Here is a 23,362-nt window from a genome sequence, read left to right as displayed (position 1 = left end):
CTCGGTCGGTCGGTCGTCGTTTGTCGTGTAGCAGCGATCCGCCGCTATTAATTGTTTTGAAGGCGAAAAAAAAAAAAAAAACCTAACCGGTAGCCGTGTAAACACCACGATGATGATGATGATGATGTTTAATTTTAACGCGCACAGGTAAAACGCGGAAAATTTGTTTTTTTTCTTTTCGATTTTACCGCGCGCCCACGTGACCGTCGAGGTGGCGGGAGGGGCAGGGGAGGTAACCGACGACGGTCGCGTACACCATACCACTGTTTTGTATAATATAGTATATTATAAAAGCGCGCACCGGTTCGGTCGCGTACTGTTATATTATTATTATTGTTGTGTTGTATTTTTTATTACTATTGCCTATGTAAATATAAATATATGTGTGTAATTTTTATTTTTTTATTTTCCACACAATAACAGTTGTTGTAATTAATCGTCGTCCCGCCGTCGCCGCCGCTTTTTGAATCGACACCACCGCCGCAGCCGGTCGACGCGTTCAGTCAGTCGACCGTGTGACACGGGGGATACCGTCCGACGTACGACGTTGCGACACGCCAACCGCGCCCGGACAAACGGTCGCGCCGGTCAGCCGCCAACAGACACCGCGCCAACAGACTTACCGGCACCGTCCGGCGTGCGAATTTCCAAAACAGGTCAGTCCGATGGGAAACGGTTTTTCTAAACTTTTTTTTTTACAAAAATTTTTGTTTTTTTTCGATTAAGTTTACAAAAAATTATCGTCGAATTTTAATTTCACCAAAATTCCAACCCCCCCACGGAGGGTGCAAGTTTTTATTTGTTTTAGCCGCAGTTTTGATACCTAAAAATTAGACAGATGGTAGCTTGTACTTGATTACATAATGAAAACAGTCTTAACATAAATTTCGCGAAAAAATAATCGGATTTCGATTATAAGAATTTCACATTTTTACTTTCACATATATAAATATATCTTTTTATGCTTGACGTGCATCGTTACAATTGAGTGATACTAATTGCAAGAGATAAGAAAATTAATTTTTCAGCTATCAAAAGAAACTTTAGTATACTTTTCTGCTATATAAATATATATATATTTTTTTTTCGATATACAAATATTCATATTGAATTTGCTCATGTTTAGAACCACTGACAATATGATTTTTTTTGCCATTAACACAATTGTATATCTTTGTATGAAAAAATAAAAATGAAATGGTTTTTTTTTTTACAACTGTTGTTACAATTTTTTTCCAATAATAATTTTAAACCGAACAAATTTAATAACAATAATAAATTCTAACAAAGTATACCAAACTAAACGACCGAGTAGACATTTATGTTTGTATATTCCTAGTTGGATAGATAATTTAATTATTATAACGCTAAAATATATAACTTAGTTGACAAATTCGAATGGCTAAGAATTTAAATAAAAACCAAACCGTTTGGACGATTTTCCCTCTTGCAAAATATACTAACAAATAATTCAAAGTAAAGTTAGGTTAGACTTGGTTGGGGTGGGTCGGTTAGGTTAGGTTTGGTTAGGTTTGGTTAGGTTTGATTAGGTTTGATTAGGTTTGGTTAGAAAACACTAAATTATGTGTGTTTTAATATTGTTTTTAACATATTATGTTTATTAAAAAACACAACAAATGAAGCTGGTAGTGATTTTTTTTTTTTTTATAGCCCTTATTAGCTAAGCTAGTAGAAATTCGAATGCAATAGATTAAAATTATTATCGCCAATTATGAATCGTTCACAACGTGGTGTTAAGATGCAAACGAGATAAGATTATACTAAATTAAAATATACTTTTATTTTCGGATCGATCGTTTTGTAAATATATTATCTGGTATTATTTTTTTTTTCTAAAAACGATATTGTTGTAATATTACACTGAACGTGTAACGATTAAAAAACAAAACAACATAAATTAGCCGAGATGAATATTCAACATGGGCATTACATTAATTCTACATAATAAATACTAATAATAATAATAATAATAACGACAGTAATATTATGATTTTCTTAATATTATTATTATTATTATTATTATTATGTTTAAATCCAACAATTTATAATTACATATTTTATTCATCGCCGTCATCATCGTTCAGATAATAATTGCTGTCGATAAACGCGTTAACTTCAATTGTGTTCGATTGTATAATTTAATTAAAAAAATAAAAAACAATTTTATGTGTGTACACATAAAAAACCGATAAGAATGTTTGTTTTAATATTAAAAATTATTTTATTAACTTTGACCGGTTTACATAATGACCATGGCGTTAAACGTCGCGTCCAAACTGATACAACAAATACGAAAATATAATAGAATTATTGTTATTCTAATAATAATAATAATATATCCACTGTCAGTACTGTAGTTCGACAATAGAGATTACACATCTTACAATAATAAAAACTGAATAAATATTTATTGTTTATTTTTCAACCTAATATTATCTAGCCGTCTTGTTTTCGTTGGCACGACGTTTGGGTCAGGTCAAGTTTTCAACAGGACAGACTTATATGTTTTAATATTATCAGGTTTTTTAGTCTAAAACGACTAGACCCCTTTTAAATTAGATCAAAGTCAACAGCTCACCAAAAATATAAAAAAAAACATGAAAACACAATCCCACTATTTATGTGGGAACAAATTGGCTCTCTTTTTAAATTATTTTTTCACTCAAGTTTAGGTTACACACGGTTTGGCTTTGGAAATGTTTGTTTTTTTATCATTTTTTTTTTTGGACTAGCAATTAAACAAACAAAATAAATAAAACAAACCGTTCTGTCAGAATTATTTCAACTTGAGTGTTTTCGATAAGAATATATATTATAATAATACACTTACTTACTGACATAATATTAATTGTTATTATCATATCAATGTACGTCAACGGCTCGAGATAGCCTGTTTATTTTTTTCTCAACTGGTCCTTATTATTATATGTTATCTCGGCCAAACCGATATGGGAATTTTTTTAAATGTACAAACAAAATCTATTAAAACACATCTGTAACAAATAGATATTGGTTTTTGAACACTTTCGCCCTTAGCCCCTTAATATTTAGGCGCCTTGGCCAAAATATAGTGAAAAAACTGGTTAGAAAATAATATTTCTATTTTTTCCCATCGCTGCAAAAATATCAAACAAAATGTGTTACAATAGGTACAACAATAAAAAATTGTGCGATAAAAATCCGCATTTTAAATAATAATAAAAAATATGATTAAAACGACGTTATTCGGTTATGTCTGAACGGTAATGGTAAAAGGTTTTTATCATTTTTTTTTTTTTCAACAATAGCGTTTACTTGACTAATTATTTGTCAATGCTAGTTGTAAAAACAAATCATATTTTTTTATTTAATACATTAGTCCTTGTAAAATAAAAAAAAACACTCGCTGTCTAATTATTATTGAAGTGTTGATAAAAAAAACAGCGTACCTATTTTATCTGTACCGCTTGTTCAAACTGAAAAATTATCATAAACAAATTTTTGGTTTACTGTTTAGCTATCTACATGCTATTATGGCCATTAAAAAAAAATATATTTAGTGGTACTCGAAAACATTTTGTGTCTACACAAATATTCAAATTACAATAATAAACAAAATCGCAGAGGTCGGGCACGGCCAAAAGGGATTAACAGCTGAACTGACCGAATAGTAAATAGGTTTATGATATTTTATATATTAGACAATATGTTTGTCCTCGTTTCCTTGATTAACACAAGAAAGGTGTTGGATAGGTGCCAAATACATTTTCACTAAAGTTAACAATACAGACTTATGTGTACTTATCGACTTTCTTTTCTCCTTGGAAACAAAAAAATACCATCGGGCAGTCTTAAAAATGATTAAAATATTGTTTTTTAACATTCAAATAACGTTGTAGTAAAACAAATTGGGTATTATTTGCAGCAACATTTCTTTTTCGTTTTCCAAGAGGTTGGCTACACTGTTACTCGATTCAAAAATAATAATATGATCGTTATCGTCGGCCGGCATTTTCGATTTTATAAACAGAGACTAGTCTTTTATGAAACAAAAAATATCATGTCGGCAACACTGGCGGGTTATCACCCTTTTTACTCACATGACCGTAGACTGACTTCTAGGAGAGTTTCTCTAAACTAATTTTAACGTTCTTAACATTTTTAGAGTTCTTAAAAATAATTGTTTTTTTTTAACTTGGCCTAAACAAAAAATTATTAATAATTGTGAATTGATAAAAAATACTCTTAGTTTTCGATTTCCGACAATGTCTTTGACCCTTCATTACATGAATTTTTTTGTAAAAAATATATTAATGTTATAATAAAAATATATATGCCATTTTTACTGTGTTTACTGCACTTTATTGATAAAAATCGTTTTGAAAATCGATAGTTCAGTTTAACCGTAATCAATAAACGATATCAATTATAAATAACCTAACGCATATTATATGCACTTACATGCAGTGAAGGTTAATAGACACTTATTATTTGTTAATACTATAATACGGGTACTTACGACTCATTTTCAGATAATTTTTTTTTATTTTTTGCTTCTATAAAATAGATAAATATACTATTTATATATTTATCAAACAAAATTCTCAAAAATGCATCTATTTTTTTAGCTTTGTAAAGTTTGAGGTTTTCCCCTCAGATTAAATTGGACAATTGCATAGTTTTTAGAAAGGAAGAATGCTTATTAATTATTTGCAACAAAAAAACCAAGTAATTCTTCATGTTGACGTCATGTTGCTATTTCTGAATTAAGTGACGGTGTTGCCAACCGTTCGCAGTGTGTGCAACATTTTCAGTAACATCCCGGCTGTGGCATCTGTCCATATCGTTATTGCGGTAGCAAAAAATAAATAAGACATTTAACAATAATACAATTTAGTAAACCAATAAAGTGTAGACCGTAGGCGATAAGGTTTGGTGGTCCGAGTTTACAATAACAATAATAATTATCATCAAGACAAGATTGAGAGCAGCGTCAATCGTCGGTTCGTTATTATTATATTGGTATTGTTTTTTTTTTTAGGTTCCAATTTTCCATGTAATCGTTTGGTTGTTACAAATTTCACAATCTCTAATGTAGTCGTTAATTTATTTATTTTTTTTTTTTTCGGTATGCACGAAAACCGCACGTTTTCACGACTGTGTCTTCAATGTCATACATATAATATTATATTTTAATAATTCAAATTGTTTTCTTTTTTGTTTGTAATTATTATTGTTGTACAGTACACTGTATGCACTTATTCGACACGCGACCAGACACGGTCAGGGAAATAAAATATAATAATAACAATAACACAAACCCAACACGTATAAGGACTGAGATTTTACAAAAATAATTGTAAATAAAAAACGATTCAGCTTAAGACTGCTCGACGTTGTCCGTCTGTCTTGGTCGTCGAAAAAACACCACCCAGATTGTTTTCTTTAATGTTTTTTTTGTATCTGTTGAACTGCAATATAGTTCCAAATATGTTTAATATTGTTAAAGATAATATTATAAATACAGGAAATAATATTATGCAAAACATTTGGGTAATAATTTGGGTCTCATAACGATATTACGAGAAACAGCATAAAACACAATGCATTTTTAACGGATTTTTGGCCACTGATTTTACAACAAGATATACAACAAAAACTATTGCCAATTGCTGCCTGTCAATAGATTTTGGTTCGTCGACTTGAGATTTAGTATTTGTAACGTTTAATACGTTTTGGATTTACACGGTCAAATCCTACTCTTACATTTACTACAATACTCTTCACGTTGACAACTTTAACAGGAAATAAAATGGCAGATTATGTTGATTTTTTTACACGAGCAAACAAAATACATATTATATACAAATATATTGTTCAGTTTAACCAAGTGCTCTACATTTTATTATAGGAACGAGGGTATTCGAAATTACTATTTGAATAAAATAATTTAAACCCAGTAGTCAAACCTACCATCTGTTTCTTTAGTAGTCGAAAAACACTACCCAGATTGTATTTTTTAATGTTTTTTATTTTGTATCTGTCGAATTTCAATATAGTTCATATTTTTAATATTATTAAATACATTTTATATAGAAAATATTATCGAAACATTTGTGTTGGTAACATTTGTGATTTCATGCCAAAACGATGTAAAGATATTGTGAAAATAATTAGAACACACAATGTATATTTTTAAAGGAATTTTAGCCACTGATTTTGCAACTGCCAAAAAACAATGTACAAGAAAAATATTTTCACTGTATTTAACGGAAATATTAATCTTTATGACTTTCCGGTCTGACAATAGATTTTAGTTTCTCGTGTTGAAGTTATAAGTTTGTAACGTTTGACCAAATCCTACTTGTACAGGGTTGTTCAAGCAATATCAGTGTCTTAACCTTAATTGATCACCCTATATTTAGAGTTTAAATTTTTTTTACCGAAGGATGAATGAAAGGAAATTCGAAGGCAGGTAATATTTCTTTTTTTTTTACATAAGTAAACCAAATAAATATGTTCATATTATACATTTATAATAATATTATTCAGATGAACTAAGTGCTTAACAATTTTTTTTTTTAGGAACGCGAGTATTCGACGTTACTCTATTTAAGTACACAAGAATAATAATCTATATAATAATAATGCAAACCCGGTAGTCAAACCTACGCAACGGTTTTGTAGCATTAGCACACAGTTGCTTAACGGCGAATTAAAGTCGTTTGATTAACAATAACGTTTAACACCATTGTACAGGGTGGGGCAAATGTTGTTTTGACATTTATACAAATAATACTTCCATGTAAAAATAATGTCAAAGTTACACACGAAACACCCTCTGTTTGGTGGTTGTATTTCGAGCAACTGTGCTGATGTTATAAGGTTTTAACTATAGGGTTAACACGTTATAATTCTTTGGTAAATATAATTAATACTCGAGCTTCGACAACAATAAAATAAATAATAAACTCGTGTTTATGCAACAGCGTAAGCGAGGCTGGCTAATAACTATAAGTAAATGAACAATAAAGTTTTAATTTTGTAAAAAACTACTCACACTAATAAATGTTTTTTTAGTTTTCAAAATGAAAATGATTTCCAAAGTACCGGACAACGTTTAATTTAGTATATTTTTTAAATTTTTGTTTTAAGTTTTAGTCGATCTTTTGTTTTTTGTTTTTTAACCAAAAACCAACGATGACGTTTAAAGAAAAATTTTGGATTGGTCATTTGAATTGGTGTTTCTATTAGTTAACATCAACATCATTTAATCAATATTTTCCTGCGACATTTTGTACATATATTCCCCCCCCCCCCAATTATGCTGCTGCTTCGGATTTCTATGGAAAAAATTTAAATTTCTTAACAAAATAAATTACCCGACGGGTATGTTTTTTTTATTAAAAATAATGAATCTTTACAATAATAACGTTATGCGAATAACTAAATAAACGTTACCGAGAAAACCAGATTGTTTTCTATTATTTGATAAAATAAAAACACAGTTTTGAAAACAAAACCGACACGATGCAACGTTAAAAACATAATATACAATCAATCGCAGTTGTGTACATTATACATTTTGTTAGACTACGACAACAATATTTTGTTTTCTATTGCACATATTTTTATATATATATAATATTACTGTGTGAACGAATTTTGTTCGCCGCAAAGTGATTATTTGTGAACATTTTATGTCCACAACGTGCCGTTTTCCAAATACAACATGGACGGCATAAATTATTATGTATGTTTCGTTTTTGAATGTCGACAACGGATTGAAATTTTGTTTCACACGGTTTTTTTTAACTGGTGGCCATACTCGAGAAAAACAACACCTATGGCAATCTTCGGTTTTGGAATCGGATCATAGTTTTTTTTAATTAATTTTACTATTAATCATACCCCAGTACACTCTAATTGTTTTCACAGAATCACTTACAAGTTGTGAGTCAGAAAATGTATGACTTCAGTTAAACATTTACAGCGCAAAAAATGTTTGATCTGTTATGAGTGACTATTTATAAGCGTTTTTCGACCAAAAAAAAAACACAGTTGATCAAAAACAGGGATTGTAAAAACTGACACCAAATACGAATATGTATTATTTATTTGATTGTTGTCGAAGCTAGAATTATTTATATTTACTAACGAATTATAATGTGCTAACCCGGTAGTTAAAACCGTATAACATTAGCACAGTTGCTTTGAACGGAACCGGCAAACAGGGTGTTTAGCGTGTAGCTTTGACATTATTTTTACATGGAAGTATTATTTGTATAAATGTCAAAACAACATTTGCCCCACCCTGTACAATGGTGTTTAACGTTATTGTTAATCAAACGACTTTAATTCGCCGTTAAGCAACTGTGTGCTAATGCTACAAAACCGTTGCGTAGGTTTGACTACCGGGTTTGCATTATTATTATATGATTATTATTCTTGTGTACTTAAATAGAGTAACGTCGAATACTCGCGTTCCTAAAAAAAAAAATTGTTAAGCACTTAGTTCATCTGAATAATATTATTATAAATGTATAATATGAACATATTTATTTGGTTTACTTATGTAAAAAAAAAAAAAATATTACCTGCCTTCGAATTTCCTTTCATTCATTCTTCGGTAAAAAAAATTTAAACTCTAAATATAGGGTGATCAATTAAGGTTAAGACACTGATATTGCTTGAACAACCCTGTACAAGTAGGATTTGGTCAAACGTTACAAACTTATAACTTCAACACGAGAAACTAAAATCTATTGTCAGACCGGAAAGTCATAAAGATTAATATTTCCGTTAAATACAGTGAAAATATTTTTCTTGTACATTGTTTTTTGGCAGTTGCAAAATCAGTGGCTAAAATTCCTTTAAAAATATACATTGTGTGTTCTAATTATTTTCACAATATCTTTACATCGTTTTGGCATGAAATCACAAATGTTACCAACACAAATGTTTCGATAATATTTTCTATATAAAATGTATTTAATAATATTAAAAATATGAACTATATTGAAATTCGACAGATACAAAATAAAAAACATTAAAAAATACAATCTGGGTAGTGTTTTTCGACTACTAAAGAAACAGATGGTAGGTTTGACTACTGGGTTTAAATTATTTTATTCAAATAGTAATTTCGAATACCCTCGTTCCTATAATAAAATGTAGAGCACTTGGTTAAACTGAACAATATATTTGTATATAATATGTATTTTGTTTGCTCGTGTAAAAAAATCAACATAATCTGCCATTTTATTTCCTGTTAAAGTTGTCAACGTGAAGAGTATTGTAGTAAATGTAAGAGTAGGATTTGACCGTGTAAATCCAAAACGTATTAAACGTTACAAATACTAAATCTCAAGTCGACGAACCAAAATCTATTGACAGGCAGCAATTGGCAATAGTTTTTGTTGTATATCTTGTTGTAAAATCAGTGGCCAAAAATCCGTTAAAAATGCATTGTGTTTTATGCTGTTTCTCATAATATTGTTACATTGTTTTGGCATAAAAACACAAATATTACCAACACAAATGTTTTGGACAACATTTCCTAGGGAATTTTCCATTTGGCAATAACATGATAAATAATAATAAATAATAATTGTATTATTATCATTATTGTTTGTTGTTTTAATAGACTTTGACTGATAACCTAATGTGCACGCGACAAAATTCCAAATAGTAAATAGTACGATTTTGTTGTATTTTTTTTTTTAATGGTAATTATGTAATAATATATTTATAATAATTTCTGGACGGTTACCAAATTTATACGTGTTATTATCATTTTCGTCCTAGCAACGATGGTTAGGTTAATAGTGTCAGTTAAAAGTCATTTAACCAAAAGTAATTTTTTTGGCGTTACTCGAAACGGATCTAAATTGGAAATAAAGCAAAAAAAAAAGAAAAACGAATTTATTAATATTAACAATACCGAAATTATATTATTATACTACCCGGTACGGTAAAAAAAAAAAAGAAATACTAACAGGAATGAAAACCGTTTTCGAAAACGAATAAGTAAATATAGAAAAGTTAGGTAAAGACTTGTATGACAAAAAAAAATATAAATAAATATATACCTGGCGGTGTTAACGACCCGGGTTGATGACACCCGTTTCAATAAAAATATTGTATTTCTATTTTTTTTTTTTTTCGGAGTCGACGGCCTTAGAAAATTTGTTTTGTATTTTTCTCTCTCTCTCTGGCTGTTTGTTTATAAGATATATAGAAAAAATATTGGTTTTTATCGCTGCATTATTCCATCTTAAAAAAAATACTGGTTGCCATATTTGTTGTCCCACCACAGCAGGGGAAAATTCAGGCCTTAATTTTTAAAAGGGTAACAAATATGAAAATTATTTTTTGATATTTCTGTGAAAATCATATTTTTTTGTTTTCATTTCAACTAAATATATTACAATACCACAGTACACACACACACAATGTTATTAATTACCAGATTGGAATAAATAGTTTTCTTTGATAAGAATAAATAAGTAAGTGCCCTCTATAGTTTTTTTTTATATCATAGCGCGTTGTGTTGTTTGTTATAATAATATATTCTATTATTGTTTTCCTGGGCGTTTTGATAAGTTGTTTGTTTAAAAAATGACGCATTCGATATTATAATAATAATATTTTTACAACGCCTAATGTCGTTGGCCGTTAAGAAAACAAACAACGCGAAAACCGTTTTGTGAATATATTAAACGTGTGTACAGGATGACGCATTAAGGACAACACACTTATAGATATGTTTCTATATCTAATTTATCTATTTAATTAACTTAAAAAAAAAAAGAGTGTAATTTACTGGAAATGTCGACTAGTCGATAACCGATTTTAAATAATTATACTTTCAAAGCTTCTGGAACAACGGCTAAACTTTATCAACTTAAAAATTAATTGTCCAAAACGTTCTCAAGAATTATTCACCCTGTACATGTATATAAATATAAATGATTTACAAAATAGGCGTAGGTTAGGTGTAATATCTTTGTACAATGTTTTCGGTCAACTCGCTCTTGACCCTTGCCGTTAATTATTATTCTAAATAGTGTTTTTTTAATTGCCACAAACACAACTGTGGTGATTGTTTGTTTTTTAAACGGCGTGCAACGCGTTTAAAATTTAATACACTTTATTCGGTCACGTAGGACGACAATCGTTATTGTTTTTTTTTATTTTTATTTACTATATGACTATAGAAAATTACATTAAAAAAGCCATACTTGCTCGCCACGCTGCAAATATAAAATATGAACTTGACGAAGATTCGTAATGCCTTCGTGAGCCGTTAATAGAAGTTGAAAAAAGAGATTAAACACCAAAATAAATCCCTCCTAACTGTGTATTAACATACTATAAATATATATATATATATATATATATATATATATATATTGTTTTAGTGAAAAATTGCCTATACGATGCGCCTTAATAAATCCTAGAGCAGTAGAAGCCCATGTCGAGGTAGTTTTTAAGGAGTTTTATATAGGCAATATTCAAGTAACCAAGTGGTGTTGATAAATATCCATCGGTTAGGATTTTTCTTCCTTTTTTCTTTTTTACTGTACTTACAAAAGACATCCGGCCAAAAAAATTCCCTCCACCGAAATGCTTCGGAGAAACTAGGTGTCTCAAAAAACGTACAGTTGCTTCTCGTTTGCGAATCTCTGCGCAACCTAATTGGTATTGGGAATTTGTGTTAACATACTTTTTTTTTTACTTCTTTACTTCTTCCAAGTCGTTTGGGGGGCTGTCAGTCCAAATCGCGATTATTATCGCCCGGCTTAGCGTTTCGAATCGCTTTCAAAGGTATTTCCATCTGCGCAAATAGACAAAAGTGTGTGAATTCACTGCAAAACCGCCGAAGGTTATATTGTATTTTCAACCTAACCTTATTAATAATCTGTTCGAACAGACCGAAAAGATATTCGCGCGATCACGTGATGCACACAACGTTAAATCATTGGTGGGTTTTTTTTTTTTTTTTTGTAATATTAAAACAACAGTGTCTAAATATGTGTCTTACCGTACGTCGTTTTTGCATTTTTCACACAGCATAAATTATGTCTGTTCAAGAGGATTTAAAATTACATTTTCCGCGAAAGTAAATTTTTGTCTCGACGAAGAATTAATATTGTCCTAATATTTTAAAATCCCTTCCCTCCCACGTATTTTTAGGCCACCGAGCTATTAACTTATGTCATATGTGGACCAAATTAAAAATATGTACCACAGAAATATTAATTTCTTCGTTGTGGTCACACTGCAGCATCCCGCCTTTTCGCTTTCTCCACACGATCGCGGGTGTTGCCAACCCTTGGTTTAGGGTCGAAGGTGCCAAACAGCAAAGCCATTTGAATATTTTCAAATGTATATACATCTATACATCTATGTAAATGTATATACTTTTGTACGACAAGAAGGGGGTGAGGTGGTGATAAGGAGACACGGGTAATTACCATAGATAGGGCATAACGTCTTATCAGCGGTCATCAAGTGTTATCTATGGTAACTCCTGAGTAACTGTTTTCGATAATAGATGATTGATAAGAGACAGGAAATCAGCATATTATTATCCCAAGACGTTCGCGATCCGATGTCTTTGCTTCAGAGGAAATATTGATAAAAGGTTGTTTTTCCCTTTAAATACAACGCCATGTTTTGTTTGTTAGGAGATTAAAACGTTTCCAAAATTTTCTTTGCAAAAAAAAAAAAACAAAATGTATTTAAAGTGAACCTTTGCACAACATTTTTCGTTGTAGCTTTTTAAGAATGTCATTTTGTTTTTCGGCTTAGGTTATTTATTTTTTATATATTTTTGCTAAGCGTACACAATGAACTCTAAAACAATAACACATAATATCGGTTTGGGTTTTTTTTATTTTTTATTAATTTAAGCGTTGAAAACGTAAAATCCGTGTTTGTGCCGATTGGATTATATTTTGCCGGGTTAAGGCATTTTTTTAACGGCGTATCATTAAAAAAAAACTAAAAAAAACTATATTCAAAAGCTAGTAACCCCCCCCTGTATAATTATTACTCTTGTTATATAGTAGTTTTGTACGTTTAAAAAAAAACAAATTTGTCGGTTTTTTGTCATAAAAATTGTGTGTTTTTTCTTTTGGCTATCACGAGGCGAAAACGTGTTTGAAAATGCAAAACGACCATTTATTTACAAATAGTAAACATATTTCAATAAAAAAATTAAGAACAACGAAACACTTATACAAACAATATTATATTATTGTTTTTTTTTTTTTTTTTTTTTTTATTATTATTCCGTACCCACACAATACAACAACCACCACGTAATACAGCTGTACACGTTAACGGTAAAACAAAATACAAGTACAAACAAGTACGCGAAGGAAGTCCAAAACTCGAGTTGGATCATTTTTTTTTTTTTAATATTTTACAATGGCCGTGAGTATAATAATTTTAACAATAACAATTAATAATATTCCGTATAAAAATTATATTTTAACGTTGTTAATATGATTTATATATATGTATATAAAAAACCGACGGCGTGTGTGTGTGTTTCGCCGCTGAAAATATATATAAATTGAAGAAGAAAAAAATTGAGACTTTGCCGGATGAGGTTGTGTTGTGGTAAAGACGATTGATTTAATAAGATGTATTGTTGATTTAATATTTCAAATTTTTTTAAACCGTTTTATACGGTATATTTCATCGGTTAACAGTATTTTTATAATAATATATAATAAATAGTTTTAAATCAATCGGTTTTTTTTATACGGATTTGTTAATGGTTGCAAAAAAAAAAACGTACACGCTGTTTGTCTAATGATATTGTTTTTTTTTGCTACCTTTTGCTTTTTGTGTGCTAAAGTGTACAATACACAATATAGCAATGGCGACTGTACAATGTTTATTGTGCGCCCAGAAGTTATTTAAACTCAATGTTCACCTACTAGGTTACAATTTTTACTATTGTGATATATTATTATGTCATATTGTATGTGCATATAAGTTTTTCTATATTCTAAACAATATTCATGAACAAAAAGTGAAAACGTTAAACGAATATATACCGTTTAAGTAAATATATGTACATATTATATAAATACAATATGTATATTATATGTTAGGCATGTACATTTATATTGATATTTGTACTTAAATGTTGTATGTTATAAGATGTTGTGAATATATATATATATATATATATATATATATATGTATGTATGTATGTATAAATATAGTATGTTTAATAATAATTGCCCCGAATAACAAAACAATATTAGTCACTGGTCGCCTGTTAACATTAATAAAATAATATAATAATATTAGGCCGAATATGATATTTTCCCTCTTTTGTGTATAATTCGTTTCAATCGAATTTAGGTTGAATACAAAACAAATATAGAAAAATCGCGTTGTTTTAATGATAATTGTTAAAAACACAACAATTACCATTAACGATGGCGATGAGCCTCGACGACTTGTGGGGACGGTAAATAAAATACTATGGCCAAAGGCAAAGTAAATTAAAAATAATAATAATAATATGTTTAATATATTATGTACTCTTTTAATGTCCGTGAGACGTGCCTTCTAAACTAAATATACCTATTTATAGATCTTCTAATATGTATAATGATATATGTTAGATAACCCAATGTAGAATGTATATATTATCTAAATACAATTTCGGACTTGAAAAGTAGAAAACTTTGAAAAATCTAATTTTTTTCTCATTCCATACTCGTTTCTTGTTATTGCTTTCAGATATTATAATAATCACTTCTCATTGTGTTTAGTTAAGAACAATGCACTGTTTTTTTTTTTTTTTTTATCGAACTTGACTTCTGTACGATAAATTGTACTTGATTTTTTTTTTTAATTCTAAGCCGTCAATCCGCTTTTCAAACAAGTTTGCTAGAGTGTGTGTATGAGTGGAGTATATTTTTAAAAAAAAGTCCTATCGGCAATGTTAATATATACTCGACAAAATCTAATATAATACTACAAATATTTACTTTGATCGCAGATCGAACGAAGGCAAAGATATTAAAAAAAAAAAAAAAATGCACACTAAATGTAACGTCGAATTTTACAACTACATATATGTGTATTGTTCGACGCTGTATTTGAAATTCAACTTTCAAACGAAATTTTCTAAGTTCATCATTTTGGACTGTTGTATTTTTTTTTTTTTCCATAATAATTCAGTCTGTAAAATTCATTACATTTAGGTGGCACACACACACACATTGTCACAACTTGTTTGCTGTCGACACACAAGTCACACACACACCGTCGTCACGGTACAGTGCGTGCGTTAACGTTCCAACAAGTGTTGCCAACGTATTTTCTTTTGACTTCACGTTTGTGTTTGTTTTGCCCTTATTTTTTATAAGTTGTACTACGCAACATACTGGTGTATAATAAGCGACGACGACGTCGTCTTGCGGTTTTTATAACAACAATTCGGTCGTTTATTGGGGAAAATAATATGATTGTTTTTTTTTTCGTTTCACCCAACTGGTAACACTGCGTTTTGTCGGTAAAACCCGTTCGATAAAGGCAGCAGCGCCCCTTTGTCGCGGCTAAGAAGTCTTCGACAATCATCTTCTTTTTCTCGGGGACAATATTTAGTTTTAGTATTTTATATATTTATTTTAACAATTTGTGTACCAATCGAAAGTAACATCCGTCGTACGGGCTGTAACAATATGAATATATTATTATAATACCAATATAGTGATATATTGTTTAATAATATCGGCTTGCCGGGATGACCGATGATAAAATATTATTGTAGTTAAAAAAAAAACACATAAATAATTTCGTTATTTATTTTTCGGTTATATATATATTTTTTTTTTTGTATTGTAAACATACATACGTTTTGTGAGTGTGTCATTTTTTATATTTTTTATTTATGCCCACGAATGCATCAACGGCACATTTGTCAACAGCCACTGTCTTTTATCGCGAGCTTTATAGCTCTGCCGTTTGGAATAATATAAAAAAAAATGTATAATAATAATAATAATAATAAATTATTCTCGACATTTACAGTGTACATACATACACACAACAGCATGCATAACACACGGCACATACATCCAATAATAGTACACACTATATTGTTATTGCTTATAAGCGGTCACTAATGTAAACGGTAATTTTTATCGCCCACAATAACATATTATTATTATTATTATAATAGTGTGGATTAAATATCATAACGATTTATTACCGTTTTAGTCGTCGACCGTTTGCCATTAGAAAAAAAAAGAAAATCATAGAAATCATATTGTATTATAAAATAGTAATAAAATAGATACCGAACGAACAAGTGCTATAACAAAATAATATCGAATATTTTGTGCAGTTGTCGATTACATTACTTACAATATTAATGTTAATATTCTTATCATGATATGTGAAAAAAAAATTATAGCACAGGTTTCTTGTTTTAATTGTATTAGTAAAAATTTCGCTCAACACTTACACTATACCGGTTAGGTTGAAATACTTAAATAGTCTTAGGGTTTATGAAAGCATTATTACATTTTTATGTGTGTAATATAAATTTGAAATTGCCTAATTAAAATTTAAATGTTTATTGCTATATTAAATATTTATAAATAAATGTTGTAATATAAGAATACATAATATAATATTATAATATGTTTAGATTTTGTCGAATTAGATGACATGGTATAGCATATAACATGTATATAAAATTATGTGTTTATCGTATGGTATTCTCTTTTTTATACAATCAAGGAAAAAAAAATCAAAAGCAATTCCTACGTTTTTTGAACCGATATAAATAAGATTTTGAATAGGTGCGCAGATCACGTACAGCATATGTTTGTGTTTTCATATAAGGTGTAGAAATAAATATTTTTTTAATCGAATAATTTTGTTTGAAATTATTAGTTAGTTTAATAATAGATGATACATTCCACTATTGTGAACCGCATTAACGATACACCAGCGTCGATTTTAACGACCAGTAACCTATTATGAATAATATCGTGTACAAATATACAAACATACACAAACATGTATAGATACTATATTTGTATCCATTAAACACTACAGTGTTGGATTATGCGCGGTGTAAACAATAAAAGAAGGTTACAAAAGAATACGACTTAAAAACGTTATCTTATCTGCGTCGGAGGGCGGGGTTAAATTTTGGTAGAAAAATAAAACTTTTGACAACTGATTGATGACAACTCGAACGGTAATAGGTATTATTTTCGTATAACAACGATGGAATATTCAATGAAATCTCATACGGTTTATTTGCCACCCAGCACTTAACACATCCACGTTGGACTGAAAGGTTTATTTTCCCGGTAACGCGCGTTCATCTGATAATAAAGCGTTCTGTTTTTCAATACAATAAATTACAACAGACACGGTATTGTAAAACAAATATCAGACATGTCAGGTCCGGTAAAGCTGGTTAAAAGCTGTGTCGAATCACAAACAGCTCATCTTCAAATCTAATTCTCCGTGACGCGTGGAACTTAAAGGGCTATTTATCGAGGGACAAACATATTATTATGATCCAATGTGGGAGGCCCATACGACGAATGTGTATGGTCAGTGACTCCGCCTGTAGCCAATCAAACGCCACCAATCGAATTTCCTAAAAATATCAGTTCTGATTGGTAGACGTGGCATAACGGGAGGGTCTGCGTCTGCAAACTCTATTGGCCGCCAAAAATTAAGAGACATATTGACTGATTTTTGCTTTTGCGTTTCAGATGAACCGCGGGGGCCAAGCCCATACGTCGGAAGAGCAATCCGCGGAAACTAGTGAAATGAAAACCGAAGAGACCGTCGAGAGCCAACAGCAGCGCAACATGTTAGCCGAAGCCATAGCCTCGTTGCCACCCGTGCCCCAGAACCTGTCGGCAATAGCTCTGTTCCACCAGCTGCCCATACTGTACCAGCAGCACTACCAGCACATGCTGCAATCCCGAATCCTGCCCTACCTACAGGAATCGTTAAGACTGCAAAACGCCGTCAACTACGTAGACAACAACAAACCTCAGTTACCGGTGGGTAATAACCATACGATACCAGTCATACCGCGCGAGAGATGGTTAGATTAAGTTGAACGCACAACTGTTGTTATTTTAGACTTTGTTCGATAACGACAGAGGTAGAGCAATCCTTGAATTCGAGAGTAGGTTAGATTAGTTTAGGCAGCGAGAACGAGAGTTGTGATTGAAATGATCATACTAGAAGTGATGCGGATAGACTAAATATATGTTACAGAGAAAATATATCGAATTCACCCAAACTAATTTATAAGAGATATGAAATTTGGAGTTTTCTTGCAAGATCTCTTAAAAAATAAAATGATTACACACTCTATTTCTATATTGGTGATCAAGTTTCTTTTTTTAGCAACCTACAGGCTGGTTTATATGATGTGCGATTCATGTCTTTGATTATCTGTACAACGCAGTTCAGGGAAGCTTCTTCTACTGTTTTTCCCTTTACTAGTCCTTCAATTATCCTGCTTAAGAAACCGTTGTGCATATGCTTGAACATGTCCAATCGTCGTACAGGCTCTGTATTTAAGTAGGTATAACAATAACGAGTGTTATTATCGTTTAGCAGCAGATGCCAATTTTCGACCAACCGATCGCCGAGCCAGCGGCGGGTACCACCATGGACATGAGCTGTCAGGAGAAGCCGCCTTACTCGTACATCGCCCTGATCGCCATGGCGATAACTTCGGCGCCCAAACAGCGGATGACCCTGAGCGAAATATACAACTACATCACAGACAAATTCCCGTACTACCGGAGGAACAGGCAGGGCTGGCAGAACTCCATCAGGCACAACCTGAGCCTCAACGACTGCTTCATCAAGATACCCAGGAGCCGCACGGGCGTCGATGACAACGTGGGAGGCGGCAAGGGCAGCTACTGGACTTTGGATCCCGTGGCCGCAGCCGACATGTTCGAACGGGGAAATTACAGGCGGCGAAGGATGCGCCGTCACAGGCCGTACCAACAGCAACCGGTAAGTTCGACAAAAAATGTGGAATTTATACTACTCAAGTCTGGCGATGACGTGGGGTTAAAGGGGGGGGGAGGGGTGATGAGCTGACGATTATGATAAGGATAGAACGTGTGTCAGATTGCATGACTTGAGCTTGGGAGTCAATGACGTTGTAACAGTAGGCTTTGAAAACTTTTGAAATACACACATGAAACCTCTGAAGATGAAATCTCATCCTGTAATAGATTCTGATTGAGTGGAGTACGAGTAGGCTTAAGGAGATTAAAGGTGAAGCGATTAGGTGTGAAATATAAGATGTGGATAGGAGTGGATTGGAGATCTGGAGAGGGCGAGGATGGGATAAAGATAATCCCTGGTTAACTGATGAGAAATTGTTATTGATTAGAGATGGAAAATCAGCTGAGGAATTTATATTGTTTTTTCTTTGAATATTTAAATTAATATATTTTAAAACGCTTAAGCACAAGCAATATTTTCCTCTAGTCACTTCGAAAAATTAGTAATTCCAACAGCAATTCCAAAAACACTTTGGTTATGATTCGAACAAATCTATTTTGTTGGAAGATAAATGTAATTTTGTCTATAGCAACGAGACTGTGATAGTATGATAAAAAAATAGCAAATAATAAAGAATTCTCATTACTGTATATTAATAAGTATATACAGCATATAGTTTAATAAAACGCTAAACCACAGAACAAACAGAAAGGAAACTATTCAATTTTTACATGGACTCTTATGGGGCGAGTATGTCCGACATCTTGAATATGATCGAGAAATGGGCAGTGCTGACAGGCGTAGTAGGGTAATTCTCATTTTTTGTTCATTCTAAACTGTTCACTGGACAAACGCGGAAAATGGCCACGACATTGTTGTCGGCGTACGACGTTTAATAAATGAACAGTGTAGCCATAATTGACAGAAAAATAAAAAACACGGAAATATCTGAGTTGGTGGCATCACTGGCTAAAACTCAATATGTCTGACCGTTTTTTCAATGGCTCCAAGATTGCCTTCTGTTTATTCTGTGCATAGAATTATTATTATTAATAATTATCGTCTAATTTGCAGAGCCCGCAGGACGCGAAATCGTTGTTGCCGCCCACCCACCACCATCACCACTTTGTGTATCCCGAATTCCAGATCGGCGGCAACCGGCCCGGGGTACTGGCCGACAAGCCGGCCGCGCCGGACACGGTGTCGTCGCACAACCTGGCGTTCCACATCGAGAACCTAATCCAGAACAACCACCGGCACCAGGCGGCCGCCCTGGGCGAGATCCCGCAGGAGGAGACCGTGTCGTCCAGCAACCTGCACAACAACAACGAACAGGAAGACCACCGCCCGGAGAGCACCGGCACGCCGCCCACCAAACTGATCATCATCAACGACGAGGACGACCACGACCGTCGCAACGGCGGCGCGGGCTGTGTCAGGCGCTAACCGTGTCTCCATCCCTTTGCTTTGATTATCACTACTGTCATTATTACTTTTTCTTTTGTCCATTCCTCCCCCCCCTCCAGCCACCTTTTTTCGCCCGTAAAGCACCCATAAATCAATCAAACCCGAAGATACACCAGAAGCCAACACCGTGTAATGGGCGGCTATAGTGAAGTGTGTGCTAAGCAGAAGGACTGGAAAACCAGTGTGACCGCACGAGAGAAAAAAAAACTCTTCACTCTCGAACGGCGGTTGGTACTCTACCATTTATAGAGCCTTCTCTTGAACTCGAAACGTTATTGTGTTTTATTTTTCTTGACACATTCCGGTTTAGTCCTGCTGTTTAAACTACTATTATCACCCCTTCACCCCTACACCAACGAAAGAACCTTTGTTCTTCTTTTAAGTGGGACCTAATGGTTTGCTCGGCTTTACCAGCGAAAAAAACCCCTGCTGGACCCCTTTCTCAATCCTAGCGGTAGGCCTACCCTTAAAATCCCACTCCTCTCCTCCCCCCCACAAAAAAAAAATTTGTAAGTACTGTACCAGCAAAAAAAAAAAAGACCTGTATTGTCCACTTTGCGGGCAACGATATTATTATAAATACTGCAGAATTGTATTTTGTATATATTTTTAATTATATTATTTTACGAACCGTTCTTTTATTTGTTGTATTATTATTATTATATGTGTTTTTTTTTTCAAATCTTTATTGTTACATGTAAGTATACATATATATATATATACACACTCACTAGTCACTTATATATATATATATTACTGTTATATCATTGATTAAATACGAATTTAATCAATGCTTATATTTACCACCTTTTCGTTAGAGTCGTTAATTACACACACTATTCAATTTGTTTTATTATTAAAATAAAACACACACAAAGTTACATCATTTGTGTGTATGTGTTTGGGTAAAAGTAATAAGTCCAAACTTGTTGGAAAAATGTAAATACAAGTTTTCAAAAATAATAATCGTTTCGGAATACTTAACATACTAAATGTATTTAACTTATTGTTTTTATTTTTTAAACTATGCTACTATTGAAGGACAGTGTTAAAATTAGTTAACATATTATGATAAAAAATCAAAACAAAATGAGACAAGTCAACTCGACTGAAACAATTTTCTTGATGAAAGTTTTATTTAAATTTTCCCAAAAATTGTAGACAAGTTTAGACTCACTGCTTTGACCAAACACCACCAAGAGAAACGACCAAGGCGACAAAACCGTTTGTAGATTTCCATCCAACGCTAAACTATGTTGTTTTTTTTTCAATCAATTGATGCCAAACATAATAATATAGGCTGTGCTGATCTCTGAAAAAAAAACAGAGATCCGTTTTTAAAACAGTTTTTTAGATAAAATACATTACCGAAGCCAACACCCGAAAAGTACATATTTAAGTACTAAGTATATAAATATTATATATATTTTTTTTTCTATTTTTTTCACCATCGGTCGACTCGTTTGACTCGTTTGTCGAATGCGTTTGTAATTGAAAAAACAAATGGAAGTTTAAAAAAATTGGTGACCTTAAAAAAATTATTTATTTTCCAAACCGTCCTCTGTGCGTATGTGCAAATAAAAAATTAAATAAAAAACAGCATCAGCAACACTCAACACAGCTGTTGTTTTGAAAACCAAATAATGATTCATAAAAAGCAAAAAACAACGCTATAAAAAAAAAAAGTAATTATAATATTAGACCGGCAAATGAAATTTGTAAATGAAAATGTGATCCAAGTTGCCAAAATCAAAAATTAAAAAAACAATAAACAAATTTAGATAGATTTTGTTTTGTATTTGGCTTAAGATAACACAATTTACAATAATTCACACCTTCAAACGTTTTTACATTCTGTTGAACTTGTGGTAATTTGCTTATACACTTTTAAACGGGTAAAAGTTTTCAAGTAAAAAAAAAAAATTATACTTTCAAATTTGTTTCCTCGACGCCGTTTTTTTAATTTCTATAAAATACAGTTCAATTTTCAACTTAATGATTTCAAGAAACGAAAATTAATATACAAAACATAGTATTGTTTGTATGATAGTTTGCTATTCTTTTGGGACAAAAAAAGTTGTTTATTAACAATTATGTTAAAACTCAAAATATGTTTTTTTTTTTTGGAATAATATTCAACTTGACCGAGTTGCTTTGAAAACGTTTTAAAAAATTGATTTCATTTGAAAATATAACTATTTTTAGGAAAAAATGCACTAAAACATTTAAAAAATATATTATAAGAAAAACAATTTAAGTTAAAAAAAGACAGTTTGAAAAATATCCATTTAAAAAAAAAATGTATACCCAATTTCATATAAATTAGAATTATTATAATTTTTATACATAAATATTTTAGAATAATTGACAACAACTGTAAAACATTGTAAAGCTGTGTTTTTATATTCATTTTTTAAACAATTATTCGCTGTTTGTGTGTAGAAGAAAACAAAAAAAATCCCCTCCTTCCACTAATTTTAAACATTAAATGACTCTAAAAGTAATTATCATTTTTAACACATTTATCTTAATTGATCTGTGGATCACTGCCCACTTTTAAGGAGTAAAGTATAGGCAATTTTTTTACAAAATCTTAAAGGTTAAACATGTGATGTGTAATTGTTAGTTCAGTAGTTATGACTCTTTTTGTGTTTTAGTTGTGTTCCCTGTTACAACAAGCTCTTAAAGTTACATAGTTTCGCGTTTATTGTTTCATTTCAATTCGCATTTTTTAAAAATTTTAAATCAAGAAAGTATTATTAAAAAAATAGAAACTAAAAGCAACACTTGTTGTCTCGTTATAGTAAAGAAACGAAACAAATACATACATACTAAATAAACCACTAAC

General features: G+C 31.5%; 1 protein-coding gene across 3 annotated transcripts; it reads left to right on the top strand.

Moving 5' to 3' along the window:
* LOC126834327 (forkhead box protein E3-like) lies at positions 1 to 21,157 on the top strand. Of its 3 annotated transcripts, XM_050566157.1 has the most exons (5): positions 1 to 147; positions 424 to 656; positions 17,778 to 18,074; positions 18,640 to 19,050; positions 20,122 to 21,157. In XM_050566157.1, the coding sequence occupies exons 3-5, from the start codon at positions 17,778 to 17,780 to the stop codon at positions 20,491 to 20,493; spliced, it is 1,080 nt and encodes a 359-aa protein (XP_050422114.1). In that variant the 5' UTR covers positions 1 to 147; positions 424 to 656; the 3' UTR covers positions 20,494 to 21,157. The 3 variants fall into 3 exon arrangements, with proteins under 3 accessions (XP_050422114.1, XP_050422117.1, XP_050422116.1); XM_050566160.1 differs by lacking the exon at positions 1 to 147 and having other exon boundaries at positions 303 to 656; positions 18,646 to 19,050; XM_050566159.1 differs by lacking the exon at positions 1 to 147 and having other exon boundaries at positions 303 to 656; positions 18,643 to 19,050.
* The last annotated feature ends 2,205 nt before the right edge of the window (positions 21,158 to 23,362 follow it).

Source organism: Adelges cooleyi, unplaced genomic scaffold (assembly GCF_023614345.1).
Source record: "Adelges cooleyi isolate 19-005CV unplaced genomic scaffold, UGA_ACOO_1.1 ACOO_flye_CR_arks_rails_tigmint_CR_PRNA_21, whole genome shotgun sequence".
In the NCBI taxonomy this organism is placed as follows: Eukaryota; Metazoa; Arthropoda; class Insecta; order Hemiptera; family Adelgidae; genus Adelges; species Adelges cooleyi.
This window is presented reverse-complemented; position numbering and strand designations above follow the sequence as displayed.

Excerpts from the sequence above, each read along its gene's own strand:
- LOC126834327 (XM_050566157.1), top strand. The coding sequence starts at position 17,778 with ATGAACCGCGGGGGCCAAGCCCATACGTCGGAAGAGCAATCCGCGGAA. Across the intron at positions 18,075-18,639 it reads ACAACAAACCTCAGTTACCG|CAGCAGATGCCAATTTTCGA; the intron begins GTGGGTAATAAC and ends ATTATCGTTTAG. Across the intron at positions 19,051-20,121 it reads GGCCGTACCAACAGCAACCG|AGCCCGCAGGACGCGAAATC; the intron begins GTAAGTTCGACA and ends TCTAATTTGCAG.